This window comes from Trachemys scripta, chromosome 2, assembly GCF_013100865.1.
Source record: "Trachemys scripta elegans isolate TJP31775 chromosome 2, CAS_Tse_1.0, whole genome shotgun sequence".
NCBI lineage: Eukaryota > Metazoa > Chordata > Testudines > Emydidae > Trachemys > Trachemys scripta.
The window spans coordinates 3603688-3619821 of NC_048299.1; the positions used below are offsets into that span (position 1 = coordinate 3603688).

The 16134-nt window shown below is 45.6% G+C and overlaps 1 protein-coding gene across 2 annotated transcripts in view; it reads left to right on the forward strand.

The window, feature by feature from the left end:
• The first annotated feature begins 94 nt into the window (after window positions 1–94).
• Window positions 95–16134, forward strand: part of CCDC12 (coiled-coil domain containing 12) — a 77233-nt gene continuing 61193 nt past the window's right edge. For both annotated transcript variants that reach the window (XM_034759760.1, XM_034759761.1), the window contains exon 1: window positions 95–270. In XM_034759760.1, coding sequence (XP_034615651.1) covers window positions 136–270 — 135 coding nt within the window. In that variant the 5' untranslated portion in view covers window positions 95–135. The remainder of the gene's footprint in view (window positions 271–16134) is intronic.

Consider the following 16134-nt stretch of genomic DNA (forward strand, 5'->3'; position numbering starts at 1 on the left):
CCCTGCTCCCTCCTCCCGGCTCCCGCCCGAAGCGCTCAGGCTCCGATCGATGCGCTCGGGGCTCCCCCTGGCCCCGAGGAGGCCGCTCGATTGGCCGGGTCTCCCCCGCGCGGTGCCTGCCGGGCGTTGGGGAAGATGGCGGCCCCCGTTGCCAACTCCGGCCCCGGCCCCGCTCCCGCTGCCGGCTCCGGCGTGGGGCGGCTGCAGGAGGAGGCGCTGCGGCGGAGGGAGCGGCTCAAGGCCTTGCGGAGCCGGACAGGGGCGCCCAAGGTGACCCGGCCGGAGCCCGGGGTGGGGGAGGGGGAGGAGATGGGGGGCCGGTGGGGAGGAGCGGGGGGGGCTCTGGGGCGAGGGGGGAGCTGTGGGTGTAACGGGATTGGGGGGCACCAAGTGTCACCCGGGGCGGGTGGCGTGGGGAGCACTGGGAGCTGCTGGTGTTGGGGAGACGGGGGGGTCCTGTGGGGTGTGAGTGTATCGGGGGGTGGAGTCTAAGGGGTGGCGGGGGGGCGGGGCGAGGACAGCTGAGGCCCCCCGGGGTGAGGGGAGCTGAGGGAGACAGGTGCACTCAGTATTTGGGCGGGGCATAAGGCCGGTGGGGGGCACTGATGAATTGGTGGGGTGGCCATAGAGGAGCTGGGTAGGGGGGAGGCGTGCATGGGAGTTGAGAGAAGCCTGTGGGGTGTCTGGGGGAACCTTTCAGGAGCGGCAGGAAGACCGTGTGCCCCAACGGGACCTGCCCGTGGTACTCCGCCAACCAGTAACCTGCTGATTGAGCCCCTGATCCATAATTGGATTTCTGTGCGCAGTCCCCTCCATCCCATTGACTTCATAAAAGCTCTGTAGTGCTTGTGAGGGATCCCCTGGGTGGGTCCTGTTGCGGAATCAGAGCCCTACTCTGCTACTTTTTAATTCATTGTTATCTTTGCTCCATGGTGCTGTGTATTAGCCTTTGCTGAATAACCATGTACCCTTGCTGATGTACAACCTTTGTTCTTCCACCTCTACTCTTCCGTTCCTGCTCTTGGCTGTTGTCTTGTCATTAGGGGGACCAGACAGCAAGTGTGAAAAATTGGGATGGGGGTGGGGGTAATAGGAGCCTATATAAGAAAAAGACCCCAAAATCAGGGCTGTCCCTATAAAATCGGGACATCTGGTCACCCTACTTGTCATCCACCTTGTTTGCCTTGTGTCTGTTTTAGCTTGTAAGCTCCATGGGATCATGTCTGCTGTCTGTATTGGGTGGCACTTGGCTCATTTCGTTTTGAGTGGTGTTAAAATAATAAATAAGCCGCAATATGAAGTGCACAAATGGGGATCGGTGGTCAGAGTTAAGTATAAACTGGGGATTAATTCTATCATATTCAAATATTTTGTATTTTTATAGCAGTTTCTGATTTATTGGTTGGGGGGAGGAGTTTACAAATCTTAATTAATCCCCCAGTCTATCAGGAGGGTGTTACCTGCATGGTACTGATGGGGAAACTGAGACATGGGGTGTGTGATTTGCTCAGACCATGCACGCGTCAGTCCCATGATTATGACTTGGGAGTTTCATGGCTTTCAGTCCTGCATTCATTGCCTGTCACCTTGGTTACCAACTTTGTGATGGTAAATTTGCAATGATAAAAGATAGACTACCAGCTCCAGATCAGCTGTGTGGAAACACCTAGTAAGAGGACAGTAAATGAAAGAAGGGGTTGGGTTGGGTGGGCGGGAAAAGAGTCCCTTGAAGAAGGAGGAAAGATGAGCATGAGTCCTGTGGAGAGATGAGAAGTTACTCAGCAATCACTGGGGACAGGGCAATGAATGACTCAAATGGCTTGATCTTCATTACAGTGCCTGAACTCTGTGTGTAAAGTAGACAGTTACCATCTCATGGATTTTGTCCTTCAGGGAAAAACCATTTACTTCATGATGCTGAGATATGATATTGTCACATTGTGAGGTGACTGTACAGCACTATAAGGCCTTGGCTACACTGGCGCGGTACAGTGCTGCAACTTGCTGTGCTCAGGGGTGTGAAAACGCCCCCTCCCCCCCCCAGCGCAGCGAGTGCAGCGCTGTAAAGCGCCAGTGTAATCAGCGCCTGCAGTGCTGCACGCTCGCTTGCAACGCTGCAAGCTACTCCCCGCGGCAGCGCTGTGAATTCCCAAGTGTAGCCAAGGCCTAAGTGTACTTATTGGTGTACAGTAGATGATCTGTACCAAATGGATAACTGGTGTCAGCTTCTAAAATCAGCCTAAAATCAGTAGCAGGTACACTACAGGGCAGTGCAAAACACAACAGAAAATAGTTTGTACAGGGGAGTCGCATCTTAAACGGTAGGTTCTGAAGTCAGCACATAAGGCGAAAATCACGTATAGTCAAATGCTCATTGAGTGAAATGGCAGGCGGAATCGCCCGCACTACAGGTACAGTATTTAAATTATTTTTCTTTTTTTTGTTTTGTTTTGCCGAGTGCGTATAGTTAAAATCGCGTAAGTTAAATGCGTCTATGATGCGACTCCACTGTAGTCAACATACCTGGAACCTTAGATTGTATGCCCTTTGGAATAGTAACTGCCCCTTTGTATAATACCTAGCACAATGGGGTTCTGGTCCATGACTGCACCTTCTAGACCTATATTACTGTATTCATAATAATAATAATAATAATGTGGTGTTTTACTACCCTGAAATTATTTCTGGGATAGTTAAAAGTGGCCTTGCAATCACTGCTTGCTGCATCACTCTGGATTGATGTTTAGGTACTAAGATGGTGGGGTTTGTATAAGTGTCTTGGCAGGTAAATTCAGGATGACCTTACAAAATGACTTAAGTCAGTTTTGGTCAGGGCATTCTCTTTTCTCCCTCAAAGGTGGAACTGGAAGATTGTGGGAAGGAAGGTTGCAATTGTTGAGTCGCATTAGGACAGTTTTATAGTCATTTTGAAGACACATACAGAGTTTGTTTACCTGGGGCTTCTTGAAAACTATTAGTTCCACTTCTTTTATTATCCTTGGTCTTTAATGGGAGTTGCAGAAAATAAAACTCTCGTTTGTGGCCTATATGGACTGGCACATAAGATAAGAAACCAGGGAGCACAGAGCCTTTGTACTTTTTCTAGGTAATTTCAAAAAGGTGATATATATTTTCCTTCCCTCTATTAAATCCCCTTCCTGTACATGGTACCATGTTTTGCCCTGTTCTTTTGTCTCTTTGCCTTTGGAGACAGATGAGGCTCAGCCTTCCCTAGTTAGCGGGAGACGTTGCTTACGCTATGGGAATCTTGTCATGTCTCTAGGATAGAGGTGGCTAACCTGAGCCTGAGAAGGAGCCAGAATTTACCCATGTACATTGCCAAAGAGCCACAGTAATACATCACCGCTCCCCAGTGCCTCTGCCCCACCAATCAGTGCCTACTCTCCCTCCCCGCAGCCCACCACAATCAGCTGTTTCATGTGCACAGGAGGCTATAGGGAGAGGGGGAAGGAGTGAGGGCATGGCAGGCTCAGGGGAAGAGGCAGGGGCCTTAGGGGAAGGAGTGGAGTGGGGGGAGGGCTTGGGCAAAGCAGGCAGTTGAGCAGCAAATTGGAAAGATAGCGTCTATAGCTCCAGCCCCGAAATCAGTGCCTCGGTAAGGAGCCGTATATTAACCTCTGAAGAGCTGCATGTGGCTCCGGAGCCACAGGTTGGCCACCCCTGCTCTAGGAGTTGAGTCAGCTACAACTGTAGTGTCCACCTAGGGAGAAAGAGGCTAATTCTCAGACTTCCACCCTGTTTCCTCAGGGGTATTGAGTCACTTCAGGCTGGTTAGAGTCTTTGGAAGTTCAGAAGAAATCCATGCAGTTAAGAATTTGGGCTTTTCTAGAAAAACCTGTATTACCCTACACATCTGTAGTGCCTTTGACGTCTAGGCTTTACAACATGTGTGAACTTGGCCCACTTTTTCATTCAGTTGCTGGCTTAGACTTCATGACGTAAATCCTTTTCTCCGGCGAACTACAGAGTGAAAGCTTCCATTGTTGTGCTGCTCAAGAACATGCAAAATAAATGTGGTGTCCCCTTTCTGGGTAGGAAACAGTTGCTTCGTGCTGGGTGAGTGTAATGTGTGGCTTACTTTGTTTTTCATTTGGGTAGTCTTCAAAATTAAGTAAACAAATGCAATGTGTGAGTTCCTGTTGGATCCCACTTAATCGTGGTGCTACACCTCAACAAGAGAGCCTTTCCTTGGAAAGTAAAGAGGGGTGCTCTTAAATTTACCTGTGTTGGTGTCCTTAAGAATTCCTGTAAGTTGGGTTGCATCAGTGCTTGATTTAGTTTCTGCAGTATGTTCATAATAGGTGTGAATCAAATGATGACTTATCACTGCCTTCATTATTAGGGCTTGACCAACAACTCAGCATACATGGTGGATGCTTCTGAAGTAGCTCATAGGAGCATCAAAGTCATTAGCCAGAGCTTGAAACTGTTATTATTTGCCACTTTAAATAGTAAAATTGGAAAACGTATTCCAAAACAAACTCCCTCTTAAAGAAAGGAATAACATTTGTTGAGCTACACAATAGAGGTGGTTGTGATTGGTGCAGTGCACAGCATAATTACCGTATCTAAACTTGGCCTGTACAACATTTGAAAAGCCCATAGTCGTTGCTATGCAATCTGAAATTTGGTTTGAGCTCTTCGGACTCAATCCGTGCCACTGCTAAAGCTGATCGTATTCCTTGTGTGATACCATCAGCTGTCCCAGATTCCAAGTGTACTATATCACACAAAGATACTGTAGTACAAGGTTTCCATCCTACACAAAACTGATGTATGCAGACTCCTGGCTCAGCTACAGACCCGTCAGTGGATCCAGCAGCAAGTATGGTATTAAAACCTACCTTTCTGACTGTATTTCTGAGACACTTTTCTCAGACTCTGTTTTTCTTTGTAAAGCATTTCCCTCTGTGGCTGTTAAATATAGCTTGCTCCAAGATTAAGGCCATCTTTGGCTTGCAAGTTGCAGTGTATTTCAAAATCTCAAACTGAAGTCATGTTTAACAACTCTATAACTGGTGTTCAATAAGGTAGCCAAGTTTAAGGTCTTCTCCTGGAGCGTTTTATGGAGCAATCGGTAATGGGAGCTTCTTGGGGACAAAGTGACACGTTTCCTGCTTCCCTGCATTTCACATGAGCGGCAGGGGTGGTTGTGTATGTTTAGGAAGCCAATTCTAACGGTCTTACACCTGCTTACAATCAGAGTGTCTTGATGCCCAAGCTTCTCATGCTTCCAGCAAAGTAGACAACATTTTATCTTTCTGACATGAATATGATAGGCGCTTTGCGACGGTGCCCTTTAGCGTGCACGCTTTATTCTCCCTCGTAAGAGCAAACCCAAGTCTGCCTGCCTAAAGCTGCTGCTGGTAAGCTTACCAGGTTCTAGATGTTGCTATGTGGCCTGTTTCAACTTGGCTGGAAAATTAAACAGCTGCTTGCCTTTGAACTACCTGAAAAGCCTAAACCACATCTCTTGATTCTCCACTCACCATAGACCCCTGATCAGTGCACTAAAAACACATTCAAGCTGAGACCCAGGAGAGGTTCTTTCCAGGATGCTCTCACCTTCTCCCAAAGTATTGTATGTAGTTGGTACCAACGAGGCCCATTCATCACCCCTCTGACTGGCAACTCAGTAGTTATCTCTGCTCAGCCCCTACTCCCCTTACCACTAAGTTCTTTGGTTCACTACCACTCAGGGCACGTCTTCACTACCCGCCGGATCGGCGGGTAGCAATCGATCTATTGGGGATCGACTTATCGCGTCTAGTGAAGACGTGATAAAATCGATCCCTGATCGCTCTGCCGTCGACTCCAGAAATCCACCGCGGCAAGAGGCGGCAGCGGAGTTGACGGCGGAGCGGCAGCGGTCGACTCGCCGTCGTCCTCACGGCCAGGTAAGTCAACCTAAAATACGCAACTTCAGCTACACTATTCACGTAGCTGAAGTTGCGTATCTTAGGTCGACCACACCCCCCCCGTAGTGTAGACCTAGCCCCAGCCCTTATGGTTACCCTCCCCTCTAACTGACAGCTCAGTTTGCTGTTGCTCAGATCCTGCACTCATCCTCTCCTGTTCTCATCCAATGGGCAGGAGACCTGACACTTTTATTTACTCAGAGGGTGCTACTTCTTGTCTTGGGCTTCTAGGCAAAGGGGATTTTCCCCAGCTGGGTTGGAAGCTCATTTCAAGCTAAGTGACTAGCATGCATGGAAGGTGCTTTTAGCCCTGTATGATTATTTGTGTTGTGATGGTGCCTAAGGGAGCTGCAGTCACAGACCAGGACCTGATTATACTACACAATTTTCCTAAAAGCTGATGTATTTGTGAGTAACTGGAGAAGGTGTAAAACTGATAAAAGCTCCAATAGCCTTTTATCTAGTATGGAACAGAAATCCATATGAAGGGACAACATGGGAACAGTGCTTTTTGAAGAATAAACTTCCCCTCTTTTTGTGTCTTTGTAGAAGAGGAAATGTGCAGGACAGTGTTGTAATGTTTAATATGGCCTTGCACATTTTTCTGCAGGCTTAGGATATTTAAATATCTTTGAAAGAGGTTGGTTACATAATTGGCACTTAGCTGATGTTTTTGGTGCCACGTCCAATTAAGAGGAAAGCAGCACCGGTTTTTCTGATGCCAGCCTTGGTAACACTCACATAATGATGTTGATCAGTCTTTTTAACTTTAAGAATTTTAATTTTGAAACAGAGAGTAAGAAGTGCTTCCAGCTCTTGGGGGGGAAAAACAGGGGTTGTTCTCTTAAGTAACTGAGTGTACGTCATATTATATCTATAAGAGCAAGCCTCTCCTAAATGTGCACATAAGAGAGAATACTTGGGGAGAAGTTTATCACTTAGTCATTCGGCACAGCAGTGGGGTGGAAGAATCTGACACTGCATGCATTTTATACAAAGGTGTAAAACCGCATAATAAGTACTAGGGGCAGCTGCTGCATTTGTACTGTAGCTGCATTATAATTTTCTCAACTTGCTTAAATCTTACGTTAATTCTAATTAATATACTAACGTTTCTCTTGTCGTCCAGACCGCTTATTGTCTGCTTCTTTCATATGACCTATCTTTTTTTCCATTAAACAGCTGAAAATCAAATCATTAAACAGAATGCTGTTTTTCACCGTTTAAGGTTATTATTGCTAAAGAATTAAGTTAGGCTCATTTTAAAGTTTAATACTACATGCCTGGTTGTTTTCAGTGGCCATCTCTTAGCTATTGAGTGCAGCATCACTGTCTGATTATAAATCTTGGAACACAATTAGAGAATATGGTCTCTTAGATTTATTTAAGGCCTTGGCTACACTCGCGGATTCACAGCGCTGCCGTGGCAGTGCTGTGAAGCGCGAGTGTAGTCGCGCCGCCAGCGCTGCGAGAGCTGTCTCACAGTGCTGCAAGTACTCCACCTCTCCGAGGGGAATAGCTTGCAGCGCTGTGAGTGAGCGTGCAGCGCTGCAGGCGCTGATTACACTGGCGCTTTACAGCGCTGCACTCGCTGCGCTCGGGGGGGTGTGTTTTTTCACACCCCTGAGCGCAGCAAGTGCAGCGCTGTGAATTGCCAGTGTAGCCAAGGCCTAAAGCTTCTAGGCATGTGATTACCTGACTTCTAGTGACTCCTAGCTTCCCTAGGCTCCGGTCCTTCCAACACTTAAACACATGCCTAACTTCATGTACTTCAGCAGTCTCATTGCCAATGGGACTACTCGCATGTAAGTGTTTGCAGGATTGGGACCGTAAAGCATACGCCTCAACATCATTCGTTTACAGTGAATGAAAATAAGATGGAGGGTAGTTGTATCATTCCTCATGGAAAATTGAAAACCCACTTGCACTGCAGGATTCAGTTGACTCTTAGATCCCAGTACTGCAGTTCCTAATTGAAGTTGTTGGGGAGCTTTGCCTACATAAGAAACGCAGGATTGCGTCCAAAGTGCTGTTTGGAGGAGGGAAAACTTTTACAGTTAACCCTAAATCAGAAATTGGCCACTGGTTTTAAATGGGCACACTTGCATGGAATCAACATCAAAACATTTAGGGTTGGACTTCCTAAGTGACTTAGGAGCACAAGCTCTGTTGAATGTCAATGGGACTTGTAAATCTAAATCACGTAAGCACTTAAAAATTCCACCCTTAGTACATAGAGAATCTTATTCCCACTTACCACAATTTTCCATTAAGCTAGTTGACATTGCAAACTGTTAGCATTATCTCTTTCTTTGTTGCAAATGTTTAAGAGGTTGTATGTAGTGATGTTGTTGTAACCATTTTGGTCCTGGGATATTAGAGAGACAAGGTGGTTGAGGTAATATCTTTTATTGGACCAAATTCTGTTGATGAGAGAGACAAACACAGAGCTCTTCTTCAGGCCTGGGAAACGGTACATGTCAGAGCTAAATACAAGGTGGAACAGATTGTTTAGCACAATTAGTTAACACATATTTCAAGGGATCATTCAAGGTGAAGTGGCCTGTTAACACTCCTCCAGTCATAGGGGGAAGGAGGGTGGGAGGGGGAAAAAAGGCAGTTTGGGGGGTGATTGTTAGTGGATTACAGATTGTTGTAATAAGATGTAAATCCAGTGCCTCACTCTCTGTTAGTCTATGATTTTTAATGTCTAGCCGAGTTATGAATTTAAGCTCCCAGCTTGTGTTTTGAAGGCATTGTGCAAGTTTCTGTGGAGACGGAGGACTCAGTGGTCAGCTCTAGAGGGATCATTTTGTGAAAAGTGTTCCCCACAAGTGACTGGGTGTTTTTGTCTTTTATCATTTTTCTGTGAGAGTTTATTCAAGGGTGTAGTGATTGTCTGGTTTCATTGACGTAGTTGTTACTGGAGTATTTTAGTGCACTGGGTGAGGTCTCACCTTCTGCTGTCCCTCGGTGCAAGGATGATGTCTGCCAAGGGGGTTCATTGGTGGGTTTTTAAGTGGCCGAGGAGCCCGATTCGCGCCCTGCAGATTTTCTCACAGAAGTGACAGGTGTGACCTTGGCGGAGACAGAGTTGCTGGCTGGATTGTTGTGCCCTTCTTTCCTCCTTTGTCGCTTCTCTGTCTCATGAGCACGTCTGTTCTCCTCAACGTGGGCTGTGGCTTGGTGTATGGTGTGACGCCGCCGTGTTCTGTTCCGCGCCGAGTCCTCCCAGTTTGTTGGGCTGATGCCTCCCTTTTTAAGATGTACTTTCAGTATGTCTTTGAAACGCTTCCGCTGCCCTCCGCGAGCCCTTCTTCCCTGACTTAACTGAGAAAAGAGTCCTTGCTTTGGGGCGCGAGTGTCAGGCATACGTACAAGTGTCCAGGCCAGTGGAGTTGATATTTCATGACCTGCGTTTCTACACTGCTGATGTTGGCTGCAGAGAGAACGCTGGTGTTAATGTGTCAGTCTTCGCAGCTGGTCCTGAGAATCGTCCTGAGGCAGCGCTGCTGGAACCACTCCAGCGGCTTGAGATGTCGTCTGTAGGTTACCCATGTCTCACACCCATAGAGAAGGGTGGGAATGACAACTGCCTTGTAAACCAAGATCTTGGTGCCAGTTTGCAGATCCCTATCGTTGAAGATTTGTTTGAGTAGTCTCCCAAAGGATGTGCTGGCACAGTGGATCCTGTATTCAATTTCTGTGTCAATGCTGGCTGGTTGGGAAAGGTGGCTGCCAAGGTAAGGAAAATGGTCCACGTTTTCCAGGGGTTCTCCGCTGATGGTGATTTGTAGAGTATGAAGAGTAGTTTGTGCAGGTGAGGGGTGATAGAATACCTTGGTATTCCCGATGTTGAGAGAGAGACCCAGGCTGTGATAGGCATCTGCAAAAAGGTTTAGGGTACTTTGTGGGTCGGCCTCTGTGTGTGCGAGAATGACACAGTCATCTTCATGCTGAAGTCAGTGATGCCAAGCTCTGCTCGACACCAGAGCGAATGATGAATGGTTCGGTCTCTGAGCTGTTGCACAGAATGGTGGCAGTCATCCCATCGTGGAGTAGGCTGATGATGGAAATGAATTTCTGTGGACAGCCAAACCTACACAGCACCTTCCATAGGGCATGGCGGTTGATAGAGTCAAAGGCCTTGGTTAGGTCGATGAATGCCATGACAGTTCCTGGTGTTGCTCTCTGTACTTCTCCTGAATCTGTCATGCCATGAAGATCATGACAGTTGTGCCTCGGGATGGCCTGAAACCACACTGTGATTCAGGGAGGAGTTCTTCGGCCGGGGGGGAGGCGGTTTAGTAGGACCCAGGCAAGAATCTTCCCTGTGATGGAGCGGAGAGCAATACCTCTGTAGTTCCAGCACAAAGATTTGTCCCCTTTCTTAAATATTGTAACAATGTTGGCATTCCTAAAGTCAGGTGAAATTTCGTCGCAGATCCAGATTTTGTCGGGGAGTTGACAAAGTTTTTGCTGGAGCATTGTTCCACCGGCTTTAAAAACCTCAGCTGGGATGCCATCTGGGCCTGGTGTCTTGTGATTTTTTTTTTTCTTTTTTGTCTGAGTGATGGCATGCCAGACTTCCTCAGAAGATGGGCATCAGCAAGGTGTTCCATTGCTGAGCGTTGTGGAATAGACTTGATGGTGTCTTCAGAGACCATGGATTCGGGGTTTAGTAGGCTCTCAAAGCACTCCGTCCAGTGTTGCTTAATGGCCGCATTGTTCTTGAGGAAGTTGGAGCCATCCTGGGAACGTAAGGGGCTTGGGTCTTTGGAGCCTGGCCCATATGTAGCTTTTCTTGCCTGAAGGAAGCTTCTCATGCCATCCTGGTCTACAAAACCCTGGATCTCAGAGGCCTTCTCTTGCCACCACTTATTTTTAATGTCATGTAGCCTCCTTTGGACTTTGGCTTTGAGCAAGCGGTAAGCCTCATGTTTTCGTTGGTTCGAGGAATCATCTTGCCAGTTACAGAATGCAGTTCTTTTCTTTTGAATTAATGCTAGGATTTCCTCATTGTTTTCGTCAAACCAATCTTGGTGCTGATAAGTGGAATATCCTATAGTTTCAGCACGTTCACTGTGAATGGTATTTTTAAATTGGTGCCTGTGCTCTTGAATGTCAATGATGTGATCAGGCAAGTTAGAGAGTTTCTCAGACAGATGTTGAGGGAACGTCTTGCAGCTGGCTTGGTCTTGAAGTGCTTTGACGTTGTACGGCTTTTGCTTAGTCTTTGGGTGTTTGCAGTGTGGTGGAGTGAGCTGCAGGTACATGAGTGATCATACTAATCAATGGTCTGTCCAACAGTGATCTGTACCGCTCGTGTTATATGGAGTCAAATCTCAGGCGCTGACTATAACGTAGTCAAGGAGATGCCAGTGTTTGGACCGAGGATATTTCCAGGTGGTCTTAAATTTGTTACTCTGCCTAACGATGGTATTTGTGATGAGCAGGTCATGCGTCACACATTTGCTGAGGAGGAGAATACTATTGGGGCCTACATTTCCCACCCCTTCTTTGCCTATTGTGCTGTTCCAGAGTTGGGAGTCCTGTCCGATTCTGGCATTGAAATCTCCCAGGAGGATGAATTTGTCTGCTTTAGGTGTGGCTGTGAAGACTGCAACGAGAGTACTATAAAACTGCTCCTTGTTGTCTTCCTCCTCATCAAGTGTTGGGGCGTGTGCACTGATGACTGTGGCATACTGGTTGTTGCTGAGCTTGAGCTGAAGAGTCATGAGAGGTTCATTGATCCCCACGGGAAGCTCCAAAAGCTGATTGGCGATCTTATTTTTGATGGCAAAGCCAATCCCATGAATGCGTCTTTCTTCAGGTGGCTTTCCTTTCCAAAAGAAGGTGGGTGAGGTACACCCCATGTTGTGATAGGCATGTGTAGGGCCTATGGATATTGAAAGGTGTGTTATGGCAGGTGTTGATCATCGTAGCAGTGGAGGTATGTCCACAGGTTTTGCATCTGTTGTTCTGGCAGGGTCTGGTGCTGTTTTGAGTTGGTATATCCCTGATCTGTGGGAATCTTGCTTCTGATGATGAGCTTGGAGACGTTGGGGGTTGTTTGAAGACCAGAAGAGGGGGTTTAGGATGTGGTTTCATTAAGTATGGATTGCAGTAGTTTAATGATACCCCGTATAGATTCCAGTGTGGGGCGGTAGGTGACAACTAGGGGTGTGCGTTCAGAGGTGGTTTTATTTCTGTATTGAAGCAGGTTCTCTCAGGGTGTTTGGGTGGCCCATTCCGTGATGCAATCTATTTCTCTGGTGGAGTGTCCTTGTTTGGTAAAGGCAGTTTTAAGTGTGTTAAGGTGTATATATCCTGGATTTTCTACTCGGAGCATAGTCTGTGGTATCAGAGTGCCTGGCTGCAGTTAACAAATTTCTTGATGTATTTTGGGTGGTTATTGGATCTGTCCAGGTAGGTGTGGTGGTCTGTGGGTTTCTTGTGTATATAGTTACCTGTAGGGTTCCATTGCTGAAGCTGATTGTGGTGTCCAGGAAGGTGATGCTAGTGTGGGAGTGTTCTAGAGATAGTTTAGCGTGGGTGGAAATCTATGAGGGAGTTTAGGTCATCTGTCCAGAGCATGAAAATATCTTCGATGTATCTCAGGTATATCATTGGTTTTGTGGTGCATTTATCCAGAAATTCTTCTTCAAGGTGACCCATGAAGAGGTTGGCATACTGAGGAGTCATCCTAGTACCCACAGCTGTTGTCATGGTTTGGACAAAGTGTTTGCTGTTGAATGTAAAATTGTTGAGGGTGAGGATGAAATGGATGTGTTTGGGGAAGATATCTGAGGGTTGCCCATTATCTTGTAAATATTTGAGGCAGGGAACGCTGATGTCATTGTGAGGGATGTTGGTGTAAGGGGAGGTGAAATCCATGGTCGCAAGGATGGTGTCTAAGATTGGCTCTTGAGAAACCACCTTATTTGTACATCTGCATCTGTCTATTTTAGGATTTTGACCTTCCGCCAATCACTGGAGTATTTGATCGCTTTCTCTTTATGAAATTTATAGTGTTTCAAAACCAAAAAAAAGTCATATGATGTGGATTCTTCAAAGGGCTACTTTGTGGGCATGTACTGTGGTACATCTGTAAGTAGATGAAAACACTGTGTAAACTGGAGCATGCATTCATTAGAATTGTTGATGCCTCAATATATTCTAAACAGAGACTTTGGAATTTGGGTGACCAGATACCAACTGTGAAAAATCAGGACACGGGGTGGGGGTAATAGGAGCCCATATAAAAATAAGCCCCAAATATCGGGGCTGTTCCTATAAAATCGGGACATCTGGTCACCCTGTTTGGAATCCATCTACCACATACTGTTTTGAAAACCGAGCACGTAAAATGGGGAAAACCTAGTTTTTCTTAGTTGCTGTTGGATACCACAGATGTGCCAATGTGTGGTCCAAATAGTTAGTTTCGCTGTAGGGAGACATTTTGATTTTAATTACAATACATAACGAAGTATTATTTAGTTCTGTCCTCACTGCTAGTATTATAGTGAAGCTGTGGGTCTGTGAATTATCCATATAAAAGAATCAACTGAGCCGTTTTGCCTTTCTTGTGAGCTGAGCCCTTTTCACACAACCAGTTACTTAGTAATATTTTTAGCAATATATTTTCGAACAGTGCAGTTGTCTTAAACACTGCTTTGTAACCTGGGGGTTGCTTCTTAATCTCTAATGTGGAAATAATTGTGTGTTTTGAAATGGGGGAGGAAATGTTCATTGGCCGTTGCTGGTGTGATAAAGTCTGTGGCTTGCTCTTGTTAGGGGAGGAAGCTGCTACCGTATTGTTAATTCAGACTACTTGAGAGAGGGAGGATGTTTATTTAACAACAAAATTTGAGCATTAAAATCAAGCACTGAAAATTGTGAGGCCTCACTGTGTGGTGAATTACTGAGTATTTGCATCTGCTTACTATTAGTTGGTTCCTTCTAAAAGATTTGGATGACAGGAGGGTTGGAATAGAGAGAAAAAGCTTTATTAGTGCAGAGATCAAACTCTCCATACGAATATACAGATACACCTCTACCCCTATATAATGCTGTCCTCGGGAGCCAAAAGATCTTACTGCATTATAGGTGAAGCCACGTTATATCGAACTTGTTTTGATCCGCTGGAGTGTGCAGCCCCGCCTCCCCGGAGTGCTGCTTTACTGCGTTATATCGGAGTAGATATACGTGTACAAGGCACGTGTAGTGCAGCACAAATGCTAAGCACAAAAGTAGTAGATCTGTTTTAAAGGGATGCTGTTAATTTGTAAGGTGATTGGTTTAAAACAAAGCTAAAACCAGTCTTAGGGTCTACACTTGTCCTGTGTCCCCTGCCAGTCTTTGTGGTTTTTAATTTTTGTTTTCTATTTTCTAAAATGAGTTACTCTCTGCCTTTGCTGTATGAAAGACCCACACAAACGGGAAACTGACTATACAGGGGAAACAGTGAAAATGACTAGACACAGTGCTCCTAAATGCACAAAGTAAATAAATGGGGGATATTTTCCTGTGGTCTGTCAATTTACAATAGTTACTTTAACAAAAGTAGGTAAAATTTCAGACAGAAGTGGTTGTTTTTGATCTTTATGTACTTGTTTCTTTGTCTTTGAATCATATCTAGCTTGTATGTTGTGTTTTTTATATAGGAAGACATAGTCAAACTAGACCGAGGAACAGTGGGGCTTCCATCACTTCCTTTGAGAGACAGATGTGGCGTAGAGCAGTGGCTCTCAACCTTTCCAGACTACACACCCCCTTTCAGGAGTCTGATTTCTCTTGCTTACCTTGAAGTTTCACCTCACTTAAAAACTGCTTGCTAACACAATCAGACCAAAAAAACACAAAAGTGTCACAGCACACTGTTACTGAAAAATTGCTTATTTTCTCATTTTTACAACATAATTATAAAATAAATCAATTGGAATATAAATATTGTACTGACATTTCAGTGCATAGTATATAGAGCAATATATAAACAAGTCGTATGAAATTTTAGCTTGTACTGACTTCTCTAGTGCTTTTTTATGTAGCGTGTTGTAAACGAGGCAAATGTCTAGATGAGTTGATGTACCCCCTGGAAGACTCTGCATAACCCCAGGGGTATGCGCACCCCGGTGGAGAACCACTGGTATAGGGCATAGGAAAACCAAAGAGGCTGGTTTACATCCTCATTTCTTACTGATGGGCAAACTGAAGCTGAGAGGTTGTCACCTGCCTGTGGTCACATGACAAGTGAATGGCGAACTCAGAAGTCCTTGGCTTCCTAGTTCTACGTTTAGACTACAAGTCCACACCCCTCCAAGGTGGCTGTCTCCTTCCTTCTGTATGGCAGCAGGTGACCGCATTTCATTCCTATTTCTTGCTATCTAGGTGTTTTCACGCTCTTTGCTTTTTAATATTTAAAGCAGTTTTGTTGTTGGTTGAGGTGAGTATTTAACAGAACTAGGCTGCTACAAATCGATGCTAACAGCAAACGAAACGTGACTGTCACTTTTTACTGCGTTGTTGCTTTTTGCAGTTTCCATAAGATGCTGCTTTCCATTTTTGAATAAAAGTAGCAAAGCAGTCTAACACATTGGCATTTGGAAGCAAATCTTTGAAACCTGCCGCAAACTCTTTGGACGTCTTCCCTTTCCCCAGTATAAAAACATTGTAATATAATAAAACCCGGTGAGATCCCATATTTATCTTGTAAATGAGGATTAATTTTCACATGAGAAACTGGCAATAAGTTTATGCGTTCTGATTTTCACGATGCTCGTTATCTTGACTTATTTTTGCATTGCCATGGTAATGGGCAGAGAGTTTTTACATAGTTTTTCCTTTTTTCCATCTGTACCCATAAAAAAAGATTAACTGCTCCTTTTCAACACAAACTGTGCTGCGCTAAAACCTTGGCTCCTTTAATCTGCCGCTCGGTGGTCCCAGCTGTGCTGTCTGACTCTTCTTTCTGCTGGAGCTTTTGAGTAGGCTCCATGGAAATAGATGACTGACATGAGGCATCTTTTCATCTGTAGCTGGTCATATGCTCACAGTGAATGGATACAGAGGTAGTGCAAGCTCCAGAGGATAGTGCAAAGGCAGACAAGTTATTATACTAATACTAAACATGGGAAGGGGATGGGGGGGAAGAGGGTGTGACAGCTCTCCTATGGTACACATCCTCTGCACCTTT